Source organism: Eschrichtius robustus, chromosome 2 (assembly GCF_028021215.1).
Source record: "Eschrichtius robustus isolate mEscRob2 chromosome 2, mEscRob2.pri, whole genome shotgun sequence".
Taxonomy (NCBI): Eukaryota; Metazoa; Chordata; class Mammalia; order Artiodactyla; family Eschrichtiidae; genus Eschrichtius; species Eschrichtius robustus.
Genome location: NC_090825.1, coordinates 143,800,341 through 143,816,696, shown reverse-complemented (window position 1 = coordinate 143,816,696; position 16,356 = coordinate 143,800,341). Strand labels below are relative to the sequence as shown.

Here is a 16,356-nt window from a genome sequence, read left to right as displayed (position 1 = left end):
TGCTGGAGAGGCATGGAAATCAGCCGCAGCTGGGCTTGAATCATTCTACCACCTCCCAGCTCGGTGATAAGTGGCCTCAGTTTCTCCACTTGCAAAGTGAATGATACTAGGAGCTTGTCTTTGCAATCTGTCCACTCAATTTACTTCTATTTCCTCCTCGATGGCCACCAGCCTTGTCACCTCACACAGATGATCACATCAGCTTCCCTGCCTGTTCACGCTGCATCAGGAGCACTTGTTGATGAAATTAAAACAGAATCCCTCTTTCTTTTCTTTTTTAAATTAATTAATTTATTTTTTGGCTGTGTTGGCTCTTCGTTGCTGCATGCAGGCTTTCTCTAGTTGCGACGAGCGGGGGCTACTCCTCGTTGAGGTGCGCGGGCGTCTCATTGCGGTGGCTTCTCTTGTTGCAGAGCACGGACTCTAGGCACTAAGGCTTCAGTAGTTGTGGCATGTGGGCTCGGTAGTTGTGGCTCACGGGCTCTAGAGCGCAGGCTCAGTAGTTGTGGTGCACGGGCTTAGTTGCTCCGTGGCATGTGGGATCTTCCCGGACCAGGGCTCGAACCCATGTCTGCTGCGTCGGCAGGCGGATTCTTAACCACTGCGCCACCACGGAAGCCCTCCCTCTTGTTTTTAATGAAAAAAAAATTCAGTCTTTAATCGGTGGGTCTTTTGAACCTTGCCAACCTCTTCTGTTTTCTGGCCTTACTATGTGACCATAGTCCCTTTGATTATGCTACTCCCTGGGTCTGGGATGCATTTTCTTCTTTTCATCTGGTTAATTCCTCCTTAACTTTCAAACTTCTGTCACTTCCTTTACATTCTCAGTCTAGGTCACCTCCCCAGTTATGTGCTTCCACAGCTTTGTAAATCTCTCCTGCTTGGCACTGAACATCCCTGTCGTTTTCACTTCTTAGGGTAACTATTTGACTATTGTCTGTCTGCATCCCTGACTTATCCCCAGAACTTAGCACAGGACTTGGCACATGGCAAGCTCTCAAAATAATGTTGTTGAATGAATGAAAGATGAGGATTAAATGAAAATATTGTGTGTAGAGCACTTAGCACTGTTCTTGGCGTGCGGTACACATCAATAAATACGAGCTGTTAACGATAATATTGCTATTCTAACTGTAGGATTGGTGGGGGAAAATTCATCCAAATCATAACTGCTCTTCCTTCTTTGGTTGCCCCAAGTGTGCAAGTTTTGGGGTAAAGTGATCCAGTCTGGAAGACAGTACACACACACACATATGGACGCACACATAGAGCCACACAAACTACAGGCACGTCCTCTAATGTGGGGAGAGTGTTTGCCTTCAGTTTCCTGGCAGCACCTTCTGGAACTAGAACGTGGCAGCAGGGAGAAGCCTGACTGTCCCGGGAATGCTGGAGGGACCCATCCGGGCACAGGTGGGCCTGAGGGTCCTCGCCACCCACCAGCCCCAGACCCACACTCTCCTTCCCATCTCTGCTCCATAAAGGGTGGGAGCTGCAGATGTAGGGAGAGGTCACTCTAGAATTTAGAGCAGCTTGGGGAGCAGGGGATGCCTCTAACAGAAGCTCCTCTGAAAGTTCACAATCCCGTCTCTGCCTGAGCATCTTGAGCATCCCCTTTTCTCCAGAAACTTTGACCTGGCCCTCACCTCAAAGCATTTCCACAGAAGACCAGTGTCCACAGGAGTTTTAGAGACTTTATTTATGTATAAACAATTTAAACACTTTGCCATAAATTATCTTTGCCTGTCCCTAGTCTTTGCTTAGCAGCAAATTAAAATTAATATAAAAACTCGATGAACAAGTCATACATGTATATTACAAAAAAAAGTTCCTGTACCAAAGTTCTTATTAGACATTTTTTTTTGTTTTTTTTTTAAACTTTTTTTTCTTCTTTTTGTGGGTTTTTAAAATTTTTTATTTTCTCTCCTCGTGGTGACTGTCACGTGATTGTCTCAGTTTCTGGACCAAACAAACACACTAATAATTTTAAATCTCAAACAGTGATTGTGCCTTGAGGCTTAGGTATGTACAGGGTGATCTGAAGTGGTGCCCGTTAGCAAAAGAGTGTCACAATGCCCACACCTCTACTGCAACTGATACCCACGAACTACGGAATCTAAACAGACTACACCCTGTAACTGCGTATTACTGTCCACAATGGAATCTTCAAAGACAAAAGAATATGAAATTTATCTGTAGTGATTATAGCCACCCTTGGAATTAAATTTTACACTCTGCGCTCAAATAAATTAGCTCAGGCCAGACTAAATCGGGACCTGAGAGTTAAGTGCTGAACCGTACTATTTCGCTTTGATATCAATTTCCTTTCTTTTCTTGTGTTTTTATATATTTTTTTTCTTTAAAAAGTATTTCCAGTGCTCACTCTTTCACTTTTACGCCCCCCCCCCAGTCGCTACACACAAATCACCCCCAAAGTCGTGGTTTAAATGCACCTGTATTTGTTAAAAGGAAAACGTCTGTAGTATCTGTCCAACCAGCAGTCTGAATCGTTGACCTCAACTGGTCCTGGAATGCTGACCCTCACGGACGTCTGTGTGTCGCTCATGTGTGAATGAGTGAGGTATTAGAAGATGAGGCCTTCTCGTCTTCACGTCTCTGTTTTTCGGTCGGTGTGTTTGTTTGTGTGTATGTGTGTGGGTGTTTTTTTTTGTTTTTTTTTTTCATGTTGTGCGTGTGTCTGTTCTTCCTTTTGGACATTTTGCGTCTCTTTCCATCTCTTTGCTGTGTAGACCCAGAACAAGTGGGTCATATTTTAGGGGAACTCGGAACATGGTTGTGTGATCGTTCATTCGTCTGTTTTGTTTTTCCTCAGGAATTTGCAGCCGGGCTTTAGTCTACTTTGGGAGGTGGGACTTCTCGCGTGGACAGTAGCATTTGAACTCAAAAAATGTGAGCTTTCTTGCCACTTGGTTTCCTAAAGCAGCCCGGCCTCAGTGCCCCTGTTAGGTCTTCATCTCCTTAGGAGAGGAGAGAACAGTGACTCCTGCTGAGCCATCCAGACGAGGAATGGCAGCACATGATTTTGTTACCTCTTTCCCATCTCATTCTGTCTTAAAAACTGGATGTTGCTGCTACTGTCTGCCAGCTCGGGGTATTGCTCGACGGGAAGCACGTAATAGCCCTCGTAACCCTGCACGCGCCCCGTGCTCAGGAGCTGCTGCTTCTCGCCCTCAGTCCACAGGCGGCTGCCCTCTCGGCCGTCCCTGGCTTTCTGCTGTTCCTTGGCCCAGGCGGTGCCCAGGGCCCTCTGCCTGGCCTGGTCCAGGATGCGGGCCTTCTCTTCGTCCAGGGTGTCGGGGGTGAGGCCGTAGCGGATGCTGAGCAGCAGCGTGGAGTACTGGAACTCGATGTTGGTGAACCTTCGAGTCCGGCCGTTGACCAGCAGCGTGGGCTGCGACACGGTCACGTTCACCCCGCTCTCCAGCACCTTGCGGCCGATGGTGGTGCCCAGGGTGACCAGGTCTGCGTCGGCCGAGCCGATCTTCACAAAGTAGTGGGTGTCCTTGCCCTCGATGCTGTAGTGCATCTTGTCCAGGTAGTAGGCGTTGTTCAGCACGGACGCCACCTTGCGGCTGTCCTCGCTGGCGATGCTGGACGTGCCGGTGGTCACCCGCCCCTCTTTGATGGCGAACATGATGCCTTTGCCGATGATGGGCGTGGTGGTGGCGAACCAGTGGCCTGCTTTCTCTCGGATGCTGGCGTGGAGCTTCTTAGAGATGACCTGCCCTTCAAGGGCCATGAAGGCCTGGTTGTGCCTCTCGGTTGTCTGCTGGACACCTGTAATAAGCTGTGGGCATAAGAAAACACAGAAAGCTGAGAAGGTGGGCTGGGCTGCTGTGTGTACGGGCTGGGCGACTCAGCAACAGAGGGTCAGGAAGAGGAAGGCTGGGACTCTCCTGCAAGAATATGTCTTGCGTCTGTCACGACAGGAGCTAAGATAGTCCTACCTTTTGGAACTAGGACAGACTGGCAGGTTTCCAGTGCTCTGATGCTATGGCCTCTCCACCTTGTAACTGCGCCATTAACTAAAAAATGGGGGTGCGGAGGAGTACCGCATTGCTGGTATCTGCACCCAGGCCTACCCACTTACCATGGCTCTCCATCATTGCGGAAGAGAGAGTCACTCTGCCCGCTGATGATCTGGCAGCTGCCTTACACGCTTCAGACCCAGGAATATCCTGACCTGAAGGGCAGGGTGTTTGTCTGAGCAGCTGTGAACCCCGCTGCTGTGACCTACCTCTCTTTGAGGCCAGTGCCCTGGTTATTCATTAACTTCCTTGGGTTAGCACCTGGCTACTCAAAGTATGGCTAGCAGCTGAGACATCTCCAGGACTCGCCCTGTTAGAAAAGCAGAATCTCAGGCCTCCCTCCTGACCCACCGAGTCAGAAGCTGCAGCTTAACAAGACACTCTAGCTGGTTTGCGTGCGTATTAATGTTTGAGAAGCACCGGAATAACAGATTCTGGCTTCGTGGGCCAGAGGGACCGTCACTGGGCTTTTTGAGTCATTTGCTTTGGATCCTAGCCCTGCTTCTGCAGAGGGATGAAATCCCCATTATCTCCTTGGCCTTGAGTTCTCTACTCACAAATTACAGCTCACCTCAATTGGTGGTTGGGGGACAGGCTGGGATAATGGAAGAGGCTGTGCTTGGGAGGTAACGGCACTTAGATAAATGAGAGAAATGATGGCTATTCATCCGCCGAGTGGTCCCCACGGGGCAGAACTGTGAGAATGCTGTTCTCAGTTACCCAGCAGCTCCTCCTGGTCTCTCTCTAGTGACACAGTCTGGACGATTATTCAGAGCAGGTGAGGAGACCTTTCAGACTTTTATTGTGCCGAGCACAGGTTCTGTAGCTGGGGATATCTGAACACAGATATCCCCTGTCCAGTTGTGGCCGAGGTCTCAGCGGCACCCAAACTGAAACCACCTCTCGGTCATCACCAAGAAACCCAAGCACAAATTATGTTCACAGAACTCAATCTGTATACATTTGGGCCATAAAACGCTGAGGTTTTATGTAAGGCATAAAAATGTTCTTTAATGGGACAGAAACGGCAAACCACCGTTTTATTACGTCCCATAAAAGCCAAAAGGGTTATGATCTGACAGGCAGCGCAGATGGTAGGTTACTGCTAGATTTCTCAGTGCTGTGGTTAATCAAGGAGTGACTCAAGGGTACACACAGAACAGATAATGATACCACAATTAAGGTAATAATTGAGGTTGGGAAGAAATACGTGCTGCGCCAGACAAGTAACAGTACTGACATTCACTGTCCTGTGAAGTCACCATGTTTCACGCCCCTTTTATACCCAGCTCCGATGTTTTCCTCCGTTACTGACATGCCCTTGGCTCCAACATGGTTCTGTTTGCCAAAGGGAATGATGATGGTCATTGGATTCTTGGCAGGGACCTCCACTTACCTGTCCGTTCTCACTTGCTTGACTCTCTGACAACTCATAGGGTGGAGGCACGAAATACATTTTGGCTCTTGGGAAGCCGGGAATTATGTTGCTAAGCTGAAATCCAAACATCACCAGCCAGCTTTTCACATCTATGGGGGAAACGAAAATAAAGATTTCTGAAATCATGATGGATGGAAAGCCAGAGAGGATCTTGGAGAGAGAACAAAATAAAATGGGGGGTTGCGTATGGAGTCCAGCAGGAGAGGGAGGCAAGAGCCTGTGAAGGTCTCCTGGCCTGGACCCAGAGCTGCTTACCTGGGTTCTCGGAAGTAGATGCCCTTCCAAACTTGGTCAGTTGACCCCCGCTCACCCCTCCCCGTGTGGTGATTTATGACAGTGCTGGAGTAAGATAGATCTACTTTCGATGCCCTTGCTGTGTGACCTTGGGCAAGTTCCCGGCCCTCTCTCAGCTTCAGGTTCCTCAGATATGAATTGCGATAATAACTGTACTAATCTCATTGGGCTGTCGTGAGGATTGACAGAAAAAATCCGTGTCAAGGGCTTATCATAGTGCCTGGCACGTGGGTTGCTCAATAAATATGGACTCCTTCATTTGGCAAGTATTTAAGGGAGCATCTATTACGGGCCAGTCAATGTGCTTAGAGGCTAGAGACACAATGACTGGCTACATGCAGACGTGATGATTAACACTGTGCAGGACCTCTGGGGCGGGGCTGCTGCACTGAGGCTGGCTCATTATAGAAAGGGGATTCCCTGAGTGTATGGAACGCAGAGAGTCATCTGGCTCCTGAGGCCCTTTCCTCAGGTGTCTAGTCTTCAAAGAGAGGTCAAGAGAGAGCTCTGCGTGCTCAGAGTACGACTGCCCTTCCTTGCTAGGGCTCAAGATTGAGTCTGCTCCACTGTCACTCTCTCCATCTCTGTTCCTGAATTCCTTCTGAGTAATTTCATTAGACAAGCAGTCGATCCTTCCAACAGCCTGGCCTCTTATTTTTTTGGTGATCCTCCCCCTACTAACTCTCTTGCTCATCCTCTGGACCTTGTTATCATCAATAATTCTGATCCCCCCCATTATCTCAATTTCATGTACATCACCCTCTGATCGCCACCTGGACTCTCTCTAGTTTACTCCTTTTTGTAACCTGACACCCATACTCCCTGAGCCTCTCCTCTCCTTAGGACCTTCAACCTACCCTAAACTTCTTTCCCCTCCCTCAGCTTCTTGGTCTCTCTTCTCTTCTTACCTAGCACACATTCCATGGTCAATCATTAGAATCATTCCCTTGTGTATTATCTCAGATCCTTGCCCCTTTCTCACTTCATCACACCTGCTTGGTGAAATCACAATTTTGGTTAAATCGTGGAAGGCTCTGCCTGTTCCATGTTTGTCCCTGTGCAGCTGAATGTGGCAGCAGAAATGAATGTAACCACACTGACCGGCGTGACTTTAAACTCCTGTCAGTGAACCCCAATTGTGCCTTCCTGCTCCCTGGCAATCTGACTACATCCCCTTCCTCCATTTAGTCCTTCTCCCATTCTCCTGGATGATTTTACCTCTTCTCATCTCGCCTAAAACCTCCCACACCTGCTTTCCCTTCTGCGCTCTAGCAGATGACCTTAATTTCTAGTCTAAGAAAACTGATGAGGCCAGAGGGGGATGTCCCTAAACCCTCATCATATTTATCAGCCTACCAGCATCTGCACCCATATTCCTGCCTTCCTCCTGTTACTCTAGATGAGCTGTTGGAATTAACCCTCCACTTGTGCACCAGCTCACGTTCATTTTTGCCCACTCAGGGACAGCACTCCAGCAACTTTCTCTCTCTCCATCAATTTACTCCCTCTTCCAATGGATCAACCCCATCAGCATACGAACATGCCACTAAAAATCCACCTTAAAAAAAATCCCTCTCTTGTCCCTCCTTCTCCCTTTAGCCACCACCCGTGTCTCACCCCCTTTACAAGAACTTCTCAAACTCAAAATAACTTTCTAGACTCACTGACTCCCATTCATCTCCTCTGAATCAGGCTTTGCTCCCAAATACTCATGAAAACAACTCTTGTCAAGGTCACAAGTGACCTCTGTGTTGCTAAGTCCAATGCTGATTGTGGTCCTCACCTTGTTTGACCTATCAGAAGTATCTGACAAGTTGAACACTCCTGTGTCTCTTTGTCTTGGCTTTCTGGACAGCACACTCTCTTGTTCCCCTCCCACCTTTGTGGCAACCCCTTGTCCCTCTTTGGTTCCTCCTCATCTCCCTACTCTGAATGTCAGGATGTCCTAGACTCAGTCTGTGAACTTCTTTTGCATTCTATCTACTCTTCCAAACACGGTGATCTTATCCAGCCTCAGGGCCCTCAATACCATTTACATGCTGATGCTGACTCCAAAATGTATGTCTCCATCCAGGACCTCTCCCTCAATTCCAAACTAGTGTATCTAATTACACTTCAGACTTCTATCCAAAACTGAGCTCTTCATCTTCCTCCCCGCACCTGTTGCCATAGTCTTTTCCATCCCAGGTTATGGCAACTCCATCCTTCCAGCTACCATCCTTGACCTCTTCCTTTTTCCCTCTCTATGTCTAAACCACCAGTAAATCCTTTACTTTTTTAAAAAAATTGAGGTAAGTTTCACGTAACATAAAATTCATCATTTTAAACATTTTAAAATACACAATTCAGTGGCTTCCAGTACATTCACAATGTTGTACAACCTTCATTTCTATTGAATTCCAGAATATGTTCATCACCCCCAAAGAAACCGCATACCTGTTAGCAGTCATTCTGCATTCTCCTTTACCCTCAGTCCCTGAAAACTACCACTGCTTTGTGTCTCAATGGAGTTGTCTATTCTGGACATTTCATATAAATGAAATCATATAATATGTGGCCTTTCATGTCTGGCTTCTTTCATTTAGCACAATGTTTTCAAGGTTCATCCATGTTGTAGCCTATGTCAGTACTTCATTCCTTTTTATGGCTGAATAACATTCTGTTATTTGGATATACCCCATTTTGTTTATTCATTCATCAGATAATGGATATTTGGGTTGTTTACACTTTTTTTTTTTTTACTATTATGGATAATGCTATTATGAACATTCATGTACAAATTTATATTGATTTTTCTTCATTCACTGTCAGGATTTTATTATTGTTATTTTAGGATAGCATTTTAAAAAATGAAGTATAGTTGATTTACAATGTTGCATTCGTTTCAGGTGTACAGCAAAGTGATTCAGTTATACACATACATACATATATATTCTTTATTTAATTTAATTTTTATTTTATGTTGGAGTATAGTTGATTTACAATGTGTTAGTTTCCAGTGTACAGCTGATTCAGTTATGCATGTATGTATATCCATTCTTTTTCAGATTCTTTTCCCATATAGGTTATTCCAGAATATTGAGTAGAGTTCCCTGTGCTACATAGTAGGTCCCTGTTGATTATTTTATATATAGTAGTGTGTATATGTTAATCCCAAACTCCTAATTTATCCCTCCCCACCACATTTCCCCCTGGCAACCACAAGTCTGCTTTCGAAGTCTGTGAGTCTGTTTCTGTTTTGCAAATAAGTTCATTTGTATCATTTTTTTTTTAGATTCCACATATAAGTGATATCATATGATATTTGTGTTTCTCTGTCTAACTTACTTCACTTAGTACGATAATCTCTAGGTCCATCCATGTTGCTGCAAATGGCGTTATTTCATTCTTTTTAAAGGCCGAGTAATATTCCATTGTCTATATGTACCACATCTTCTTTATCCTTTCCTTCGTTGATGGACATTTAGGTTACTTCCGTGTCTTGGCTATTGTAAACAGTGCTGCAATGAACATTGGGGTGTGTGTATCTTTTCGAATTATGGTTTTCTCTGGATATATGCCCAGGATTGGGATTGCTGGGCATATAGTAGTTCTATTTTTAGTTTTTTAAAGAACCTCCATACTGTTCTCCTAGTGGTCGTACCAATTTACATTCCCACCAACAATGTACGAGGGTTCCCTTTTTAACACACCCTCTCCAGCATTTATTGTTTGTAGGCTTTTCGATGATGGCCATTCTGACCTGTGTGAGGTGATACCTCATTGTAGTTTTGATTTGCATTTCTCTAATAATTAGTGATGTTGAGCATCTTTTCATGTGCTTTTTGGCCATCTGTATGTCTTCTTTGGAGAAATGTCTATTTAGATCTTCTGCCCATTTTTTTTTTTTCTATCAGTCTTCAATTTTATACACATCAGTGTATACATGTTAATCCCAATTGCCCAATTCAGCACACCACCAACCCCACCCCACCACGGTTTTCCCCCCTTGGTGTCCATACGTTTGTTCTCTACATCTGTGTCTCAATTTCTGCCCTGCAAACCGGTTCATCTGTACCATTTTTCTAGGTTCCATATATATGCGTTAATATACGATATTTGTTTTTCTCTTTCTGACTTACTTCACTCTGTATGACAGTCTCTAGATCCATCCATGTCTCAACAAATGACTCAGTTTCGTTCCTTTTTATGGCTGAGTAATATTCCATTGTATATATGTACCACAACTTCTTTATCCATTCCTCTGTCGATGGGCATTTAGGTTGCTTCCATGACCTGGCTATTGTAAATAGTGCTGCAATGAACATTCGGGTGCATGTGTCTTTTTGAATTACGGTTTTCTCTGGGTATATGCCCAGTAGTGGGATTGCTGGATCATATGGTAATTCTATTTTTAGTTTTATGAGGAACCTCCATATTGCTCTCCATAGTGGCTGTATCAATTTACATTCCCACCAACAGTGCAAGAGGGTTCCCTTTTCTCCACACCTGCTCCAGCATTTATTGTTTGTAGATTTTCTGATGATGCCCATTCTAACTGGTGTGAGGTGATACCTCATTGTAGTTTTGATTTGCATTTCTCTAATAATTAGTGATGTTGAGCATCTTTTCACGTGCTTCTTGGCCATGTGTATGTCTTCTTTCGAGAAATGTCTATTTAGGTCTTCTGCCCATTTTTGGATTTGGGTGTTTGTTTCTTTAATATTGAGCTGAATGAGCTGTTTATATATTTTGGAGATTAATCCTTTGTCCGTTGATTCATTTGCAAATATTTTCTCCCATTCTGAGGGTTGTCTTTTCGTCTTGTTTACGGTTTCCTTTGCTGTGCAAAAGCTTTGAAGTTTCATTAGGTCCCATTTGTTTATTTTTGTTTTTATTTCCATTACTCTAGGAGGTGGATCAAAAAAGATCTTGCTGTGATTTATGTCAAAGAGTGTTCTTCCTATGTTTTCCTCTAAGAGTTTTATAGTGTCTGGTCTTACGTTTAGGTCTCGAATCCATTTTGAGTTTATTTTTGTGTATGGTGTTAGGGAGTATTCTAATTTCATTCTTTTACATGTAGCTGTCCAGTTTTCCCAGCACCACTTATTGAAGAGACTGTCTTTTCTCCACTGTATATCTTTGCCTCCTTTGTCATAGATTAGTTGACCATAGGTGCGTGGGTTTATCTCTGGGCTTTCTATCTTGTTCCATTGATCTATGTTTCTGTTTCTGTGCCAGTACCATATTGTCTTGATTACTGTAGCTTTGTAGTATAGTCTGAAGTCAGGGAGTCTGATTCCTCCAGCTCCGTTTTTTTCCCTCAAGACTGCTTTGGCTATTTGGGGTCTTTTGTGTCTCCATACAAATTTTAAGATTATTTGTTCTAGTTCCGTAAAAAATGCCATTGGTAATTTGATAGGGATTGCATTGAATCTGTAGATTGCTTTGGGTAGTACAGTCATTTTCACAGTATTGATTCTTCCAATCCAAAAACATGGTATATCTCTCCATCTGTTGGTATCATCTTTAATTTCTTTCATCAGTGTCTTATAGTTTTCTGCATACATGTCTTTTGTCTCCCTAGGTAGGTTTATTCCTAGGTATTTTATTCTTTTTGTTGCAATGGTAAATGGGAGTGTTTCCATAATTTCTCTTTCAGATTTTTCATCATTAGTGTATAGGAATTCAAGAGATTTCTGTGCATTAATTTTGTATCCTGCAACTTTACCAAATTCATTGATTAGCTCTAGTAGTTTTCTGGTGGCAGTTTTAGGATTCTCTATGTATAGTATCATGTCATCTGCAAACAGTGACAGTTTTACTTCTTCTTTTCCAATTTGTATTCCTTTTATTTCTTTTTCTTCTCTGATTGCTGTGGCTAGGACTTCCAAAACTATGTTGAATAATAGTGGTGAGAGTGGACATCCTTGTCTCGTTCCTGATCTTAGAGGAAATGCTTTCAGTTTTTCACCACTGAGGATGATGTTTGCTGTGGGTTTGTCAAATATGGCCTTTATTATGTTGAGGTAGGTTCCCTCTATGCCCACTTTCTGGAGAGTTTTTATCATAAATGGGTGTTGAATTTTGTCAAAAGCTTTTTCTGCATCTATTGAGATGATCATATGGTTTTTATTCTTCAGTTTGTTAATATGGTGTATCACATTGATTGATTTGCGTATATTGAAGAATCCTTGCATCCCTGGGATAAATCCCACTTGATCATGGTGTATGATCCTTTTAATGTGTTGTTGGATTCTGTTTGCTAGTATTTTGTTGAGGATTTTTGCATCTATATTCATCAGTGATATTGGTCTGTAATTTTCTTTTTTTGTAGTATCTTTGTCTGGTTTTGGAATCAGCGTGATGGTGGCCTCATAGAATGAGTTTGGGGGTGTTCCTTCCTCTGCAATTTTTTGGACGCATTTGAGAAGGACGGGTGTTAGCTCTTCTCTAAATGTTTGATAGAATTCACCCGTGAAGCTATCTGGTCCTGGACTTTTGTTTGTTGGAAGATTTTTAATCACAGTTTCAATTTCATTACTTGTGATTGGTCTGTTAATATTTTCTGTTTCTTTCTGGTTCCGTCTTGGAAGGTTATACCTTTCTAAGAATTTGTCCATTTCTTCCAGGTTGTCCATTTTATTGGCATAGAGTTGCTTGTAGTAGTCTCTTAGGATGCTTTGTGTTTCTGCGGTGTCTGTTGTAACTTTTCCTTTTTCATTTCTAATTTTATTGATTTGAGTCCTCTCCCTCTTTTTCTTGATGAGTCTGGCTAATGGCTTATCAATTTTGTTTATCTTCTCAAAGAACCAGCTTTTAGTTTTATTGATCTTTGCTATTGTTTTCTTTGTTTCTATTTCATTTATTTCTGCTCTGATCTTTATGATTTCTTTCCTTCTGCTAACTTTGGGTTTTGTTTGTTCTTCTTTCTCTAGTTCCTTTAGGTGTAAGGTTGGATTGTTTACTTGAGATTTTTCTTGTTTCTTTAGGTAGGCTTGTATAGCTATAAACTTCCCTCTTAGAACTGCTTTTGCTGCATCCCATAGGTTTTGGATCGTCGTGTTTTCATTGTCATTTGTCTCTAGGTATTCTTTGATTCCCTCTTTGATTTCTTCAGTGATCTCTTGGTTATTTAGTATCGTATTGTTTAGCCTCCATGTGTTTGTGATTTTTACGTTTTTTTCCCCTGTAATTCATTTCTAATCTCACAGTGTTCTGGTCAGAAAAGATACTTGATATGATTTCAATTTTCTTAAATTTCCTGAGGCTTGATTTGTGACCCAAGATGTGATCTATCCTGGAGAACGTTCCATGCGCACTTGAGAAGAAAGTGTAATCTGCTGGTTTTGGATGGAATGTCCTATAAATATCAATTAAATCTATCTGGTCTATTGTGTCATTTAGAGCTTCTGTTTCCTTACTTATTTTCATATTGGATGATCTGTCCATTGGTGTAAGTGAGGTGTTAAAGTCCCCCACTATTATTGTGTTACTGTTGATTTCCTCTTTTACAGCTGTTAGCAGTTGCCTTATGTATTGAGGTGCTCCTATGTTGGGTGCATATATATTTATAATTGTTATATCTTCTTCTTGGATTGATCCCTGGATCATTATGTAGTGTCCTTCCTTGTCTCTTGTAACATTCTTTATTTTAAAGTCTATTTTATCTGATATGAGTATAGCTACTCCAGCTTTCTGTTGATTTCCATTTGCATGGAATATCTTTTTCCATCCCCTCACTTTCGGTCTGTATGTGTCCCTAGGTCTGAAGTGGGTCTCTTGTAGACAGCATATAGATGGGTCTTGTTTTTGTATCCATTCAGCGAGCCTGTGTCTTTTGGTTGGAGCATTTAATCCATTCACGTTTAAGGTAATTATCGATATGTATGTTCCTATGACCATTTTCTTAATTGTTTTGGGTTTGGTTTTGTAGGTCCTTTTCTTCTCTTGTGTTTCCCACTTAGAGAAGTTCCTTTAGTATTTGTTTTAGAGCTGGTTTGGTGGTGCTGAATTCTCTTAGCTTTTACTTGCCTGTAAAGCTTTTGATTTCTCCATCGAATCTAAATGAGATCCTTCCCGGGTAGAGTGATCTTGGTTGTAGGTTCTTCCCTTTCATCACTTTAAGTATATCATGCCACTTCCTTCTGGCTTGCAGAGTTTCTGCTGAGAAATCAGCTGTTAACCTTATGGGAGTTCCCTCGTATGTTATTTGTTGTTTTTCCCTTGCTGCTTTCAATAATTTTTCTTTGTCTTTAATTTTTGCCCATTTGATTACTATGTGTCTCGGCGTGTTTCTCCTTGGGTTTATCCTGTACGGGACTCGCTGTGCTTCCTGGACTTGGGTGGCTCTTTCCTTTCCCATGTTAGGGAAGTTTTCGATTATAATCTCTTCAAATATTTTCTCTGGTCCTTTCTCTCTCTCTTCTCCTTCTGGGACCCCTATAATGCGAATGTTGTTGTGTTTAATGTTGTCCCAGAGGTCTCTTAGGCTGTCTTCATTTCTTTTCATTCTTTTTTCTTTAGTCTGTTCCGCAGCAGTGAATTCCACCATTCTGTCTTCCAGGTCACTTATCCGTTCTTCTGCCTCAGGTATTCTGCTATTGATTCCTTCTAGTGTAGTTTTCATTTCAGTTATTGTATTGTTCATCTCTGTTTGTTTGTTCTTTAATTCTTCTAGGTCTTTGTTAAACATTTCTTGCATCTTCTCGATCTTTGCCTCCATTCTTATTCCGAGGTCCTGGATCATCTTCACTACCATTATTCTGAATTCTTTTTCTGGAAGGTTTCCTATCTTCACTTCATTTAGTTGTTCTTCTGGGGTTTTATCTTGTTCCTTCATCTGGCATATAGCCCTCTGCCTTTTCATCTTGTCTATCTTTCTGTGAATGTGGTTTTTGTTCCACAGGCTGCAGGACTGTAGTTTTTCTTGCTTCTGCTGTCTGCCCTCTGGTGGTTGAGGCTATCTAAGAGGCTTGATGGGAGGCTCTGGTGGTGGGTAGAGCTGACTGTTGCTGTGGTGGTCAGAGCTCAGTAAAACTTTAATCCACTTGACTGTTGATGGGTGGGGCTGGGTTCCCTCCCTGTTGGTTGTTTTGCCTGAGGCAACCCAACACTGGAGCCTACCTGGGCTCTTTGGTGGGGCTAATGACAGACTCTGGGAGGGCTTATGCCAAGGAGTACTTCCCAGAACTTCTGCTGCCAGTGTCCTTGTCCCCATGGTGAAACAGAGCCACCCCCGCCTCTGCAGGAGCCCTTCCGACACTAGCAGGTAGGTCTGGTTCAGTCTCCCCTGGGTTCACTGCTCCTTCCCCTGGGTCCCGATGCACACACTATTTTGTGTGCGCCCTCCAAGAGTGGGGTCTCTGTTTCCCCCAGTCCTGTCGAAGTCCTGCAATCAATTCCCACTAGGCTTCTAAGTCTGATTCTCTGTGAATTCCTCCTCCCGTTGCCAGACCCCCAGGTTGGGAAGCCTGACATGGGGCTCAGAACCTTCACTCTAGTGGGTGGAATTCTGTGGTATAAGTGTTCTCCAGTCTGTGAGTCACCCACCCACCAGTTATGGGATTTGATTTTACTCTGATTGCGCCCCTCCTACCGTCTCATTGTGGCTTCTCCTTTGTCTTTGTATATGGGGTATCTTTTTTGGTGAGTTCCAGTGTCTTCCTGTCGATGATTGTCCAGCAGCTAGTTGTGATTCTGGTGTTCTCGCAAGAGGGAGTGAGAGCACGTCCTTCTACTCTGCCATCTTGGTTCCTCCTTCTGCCCATTTTTTGATTGGGTTGTTTGTTTCTTTGATATAGAGCTGCATGAGCTGTTTGTATATTTTGGAGATTAATCCCTTGTTGGGCACTACGTTTGTAAATAATTTCTCCCATTCTGTAGGTCGTCTTTTCATTCTGTTTATGGTTTCCTTTGCTGTGCAAAAGCTTTTTAAGTTTAATTAGGTCCCATTTGTTTATTTTTGTTTTTATTTTCATTACTCTAGGAGGTGGATCCAAAAAGATCTTGCTGTGATTTATTTCAGAGTGTTCTGCCTATGTTTTCCTCTAAGATTTTTATAGTATCTGGCCTTACATTTAGATCTTTGAACGATTTAAAGTTTATTTTTGTGTATGGTGTTAGAGAATGTTCTAATTTTATTCTTTTACATGTAACTGTCCAGTTTTCCCAGCACCACTTGTTGAAGAGACTGTCTTTTCTCCATTGTTTATTCTTGCCTCCTTTGTCGGAGATTGACCATAGGTGTGTAGGTTTATATTTGGGCTTACTATCGTGTTCCATTGATTTATATTTCTGTTTTTGTGCCAGTACCATACTGTTTTGATTACTGTAGCTTTGTAGTATAGTTTGAGGTCAGGGAGTATGATTCCTCCAGCTCCGTTTTTCTTTCTCAGGACTGCTTTGGCTATTTGGGGTCTTTTGTGTTTCCACACAAATTTAAAAATTTTTTGTTCTTGTTCTCTAAAAATGCCATTGGTAATTGATAGGAATTGCACTGAATCTGTAGATTGCCTTAGGTAGTATAGTCATTTTCACAATATTCATTCTTCCAATCCAAGAACATGGTGTATCTTTCCATCTGTTTGTGTCATC

General features: G+C 42.9%; 1 protein-coding gene and 1 long non-coding RNA gene across 6 annotated transcripts in view; one reads left to right on the top strand and one right to left on the bottom strand.

Annotated features, from left to right (window-relative positions):
* Positions 1-16,356, top strand: part of LOC137759743 (uncharacterized) — a 64,339-nt gene that overhangs the window by 11,029 nt on the left and 36,954 nt on the right. The window lies entirely within an intron of this gene.
* Positions 1,797-16,356, bottom strand: part of TENM2 (teneurin transmembrane protein 2) — a 998,704-nt gene continuing 984,144 nt past the window's right edge. For all 5 annotated transcript variants that reach the window (XM_068536332.1, XM_068536333.1, XM_068536336.1 and 2 more), the window contains 2 exons: positions 5,446-5,576; positions 1,797-3,808 (listed from right to left, as the gene is read on the bottom strand). In XM_068536332.1, coding sequence (XP_068392433.1) covers positions 3,047-3,808; positions 5,446-5,576 — 893 coding nt within the window. In that variant the 3' untranslated portion in view covers positions 1,797-3,046. The remainder of the gene's footprint in view (positions 3,809-5,445; positions 5,577-16,356) is intronic.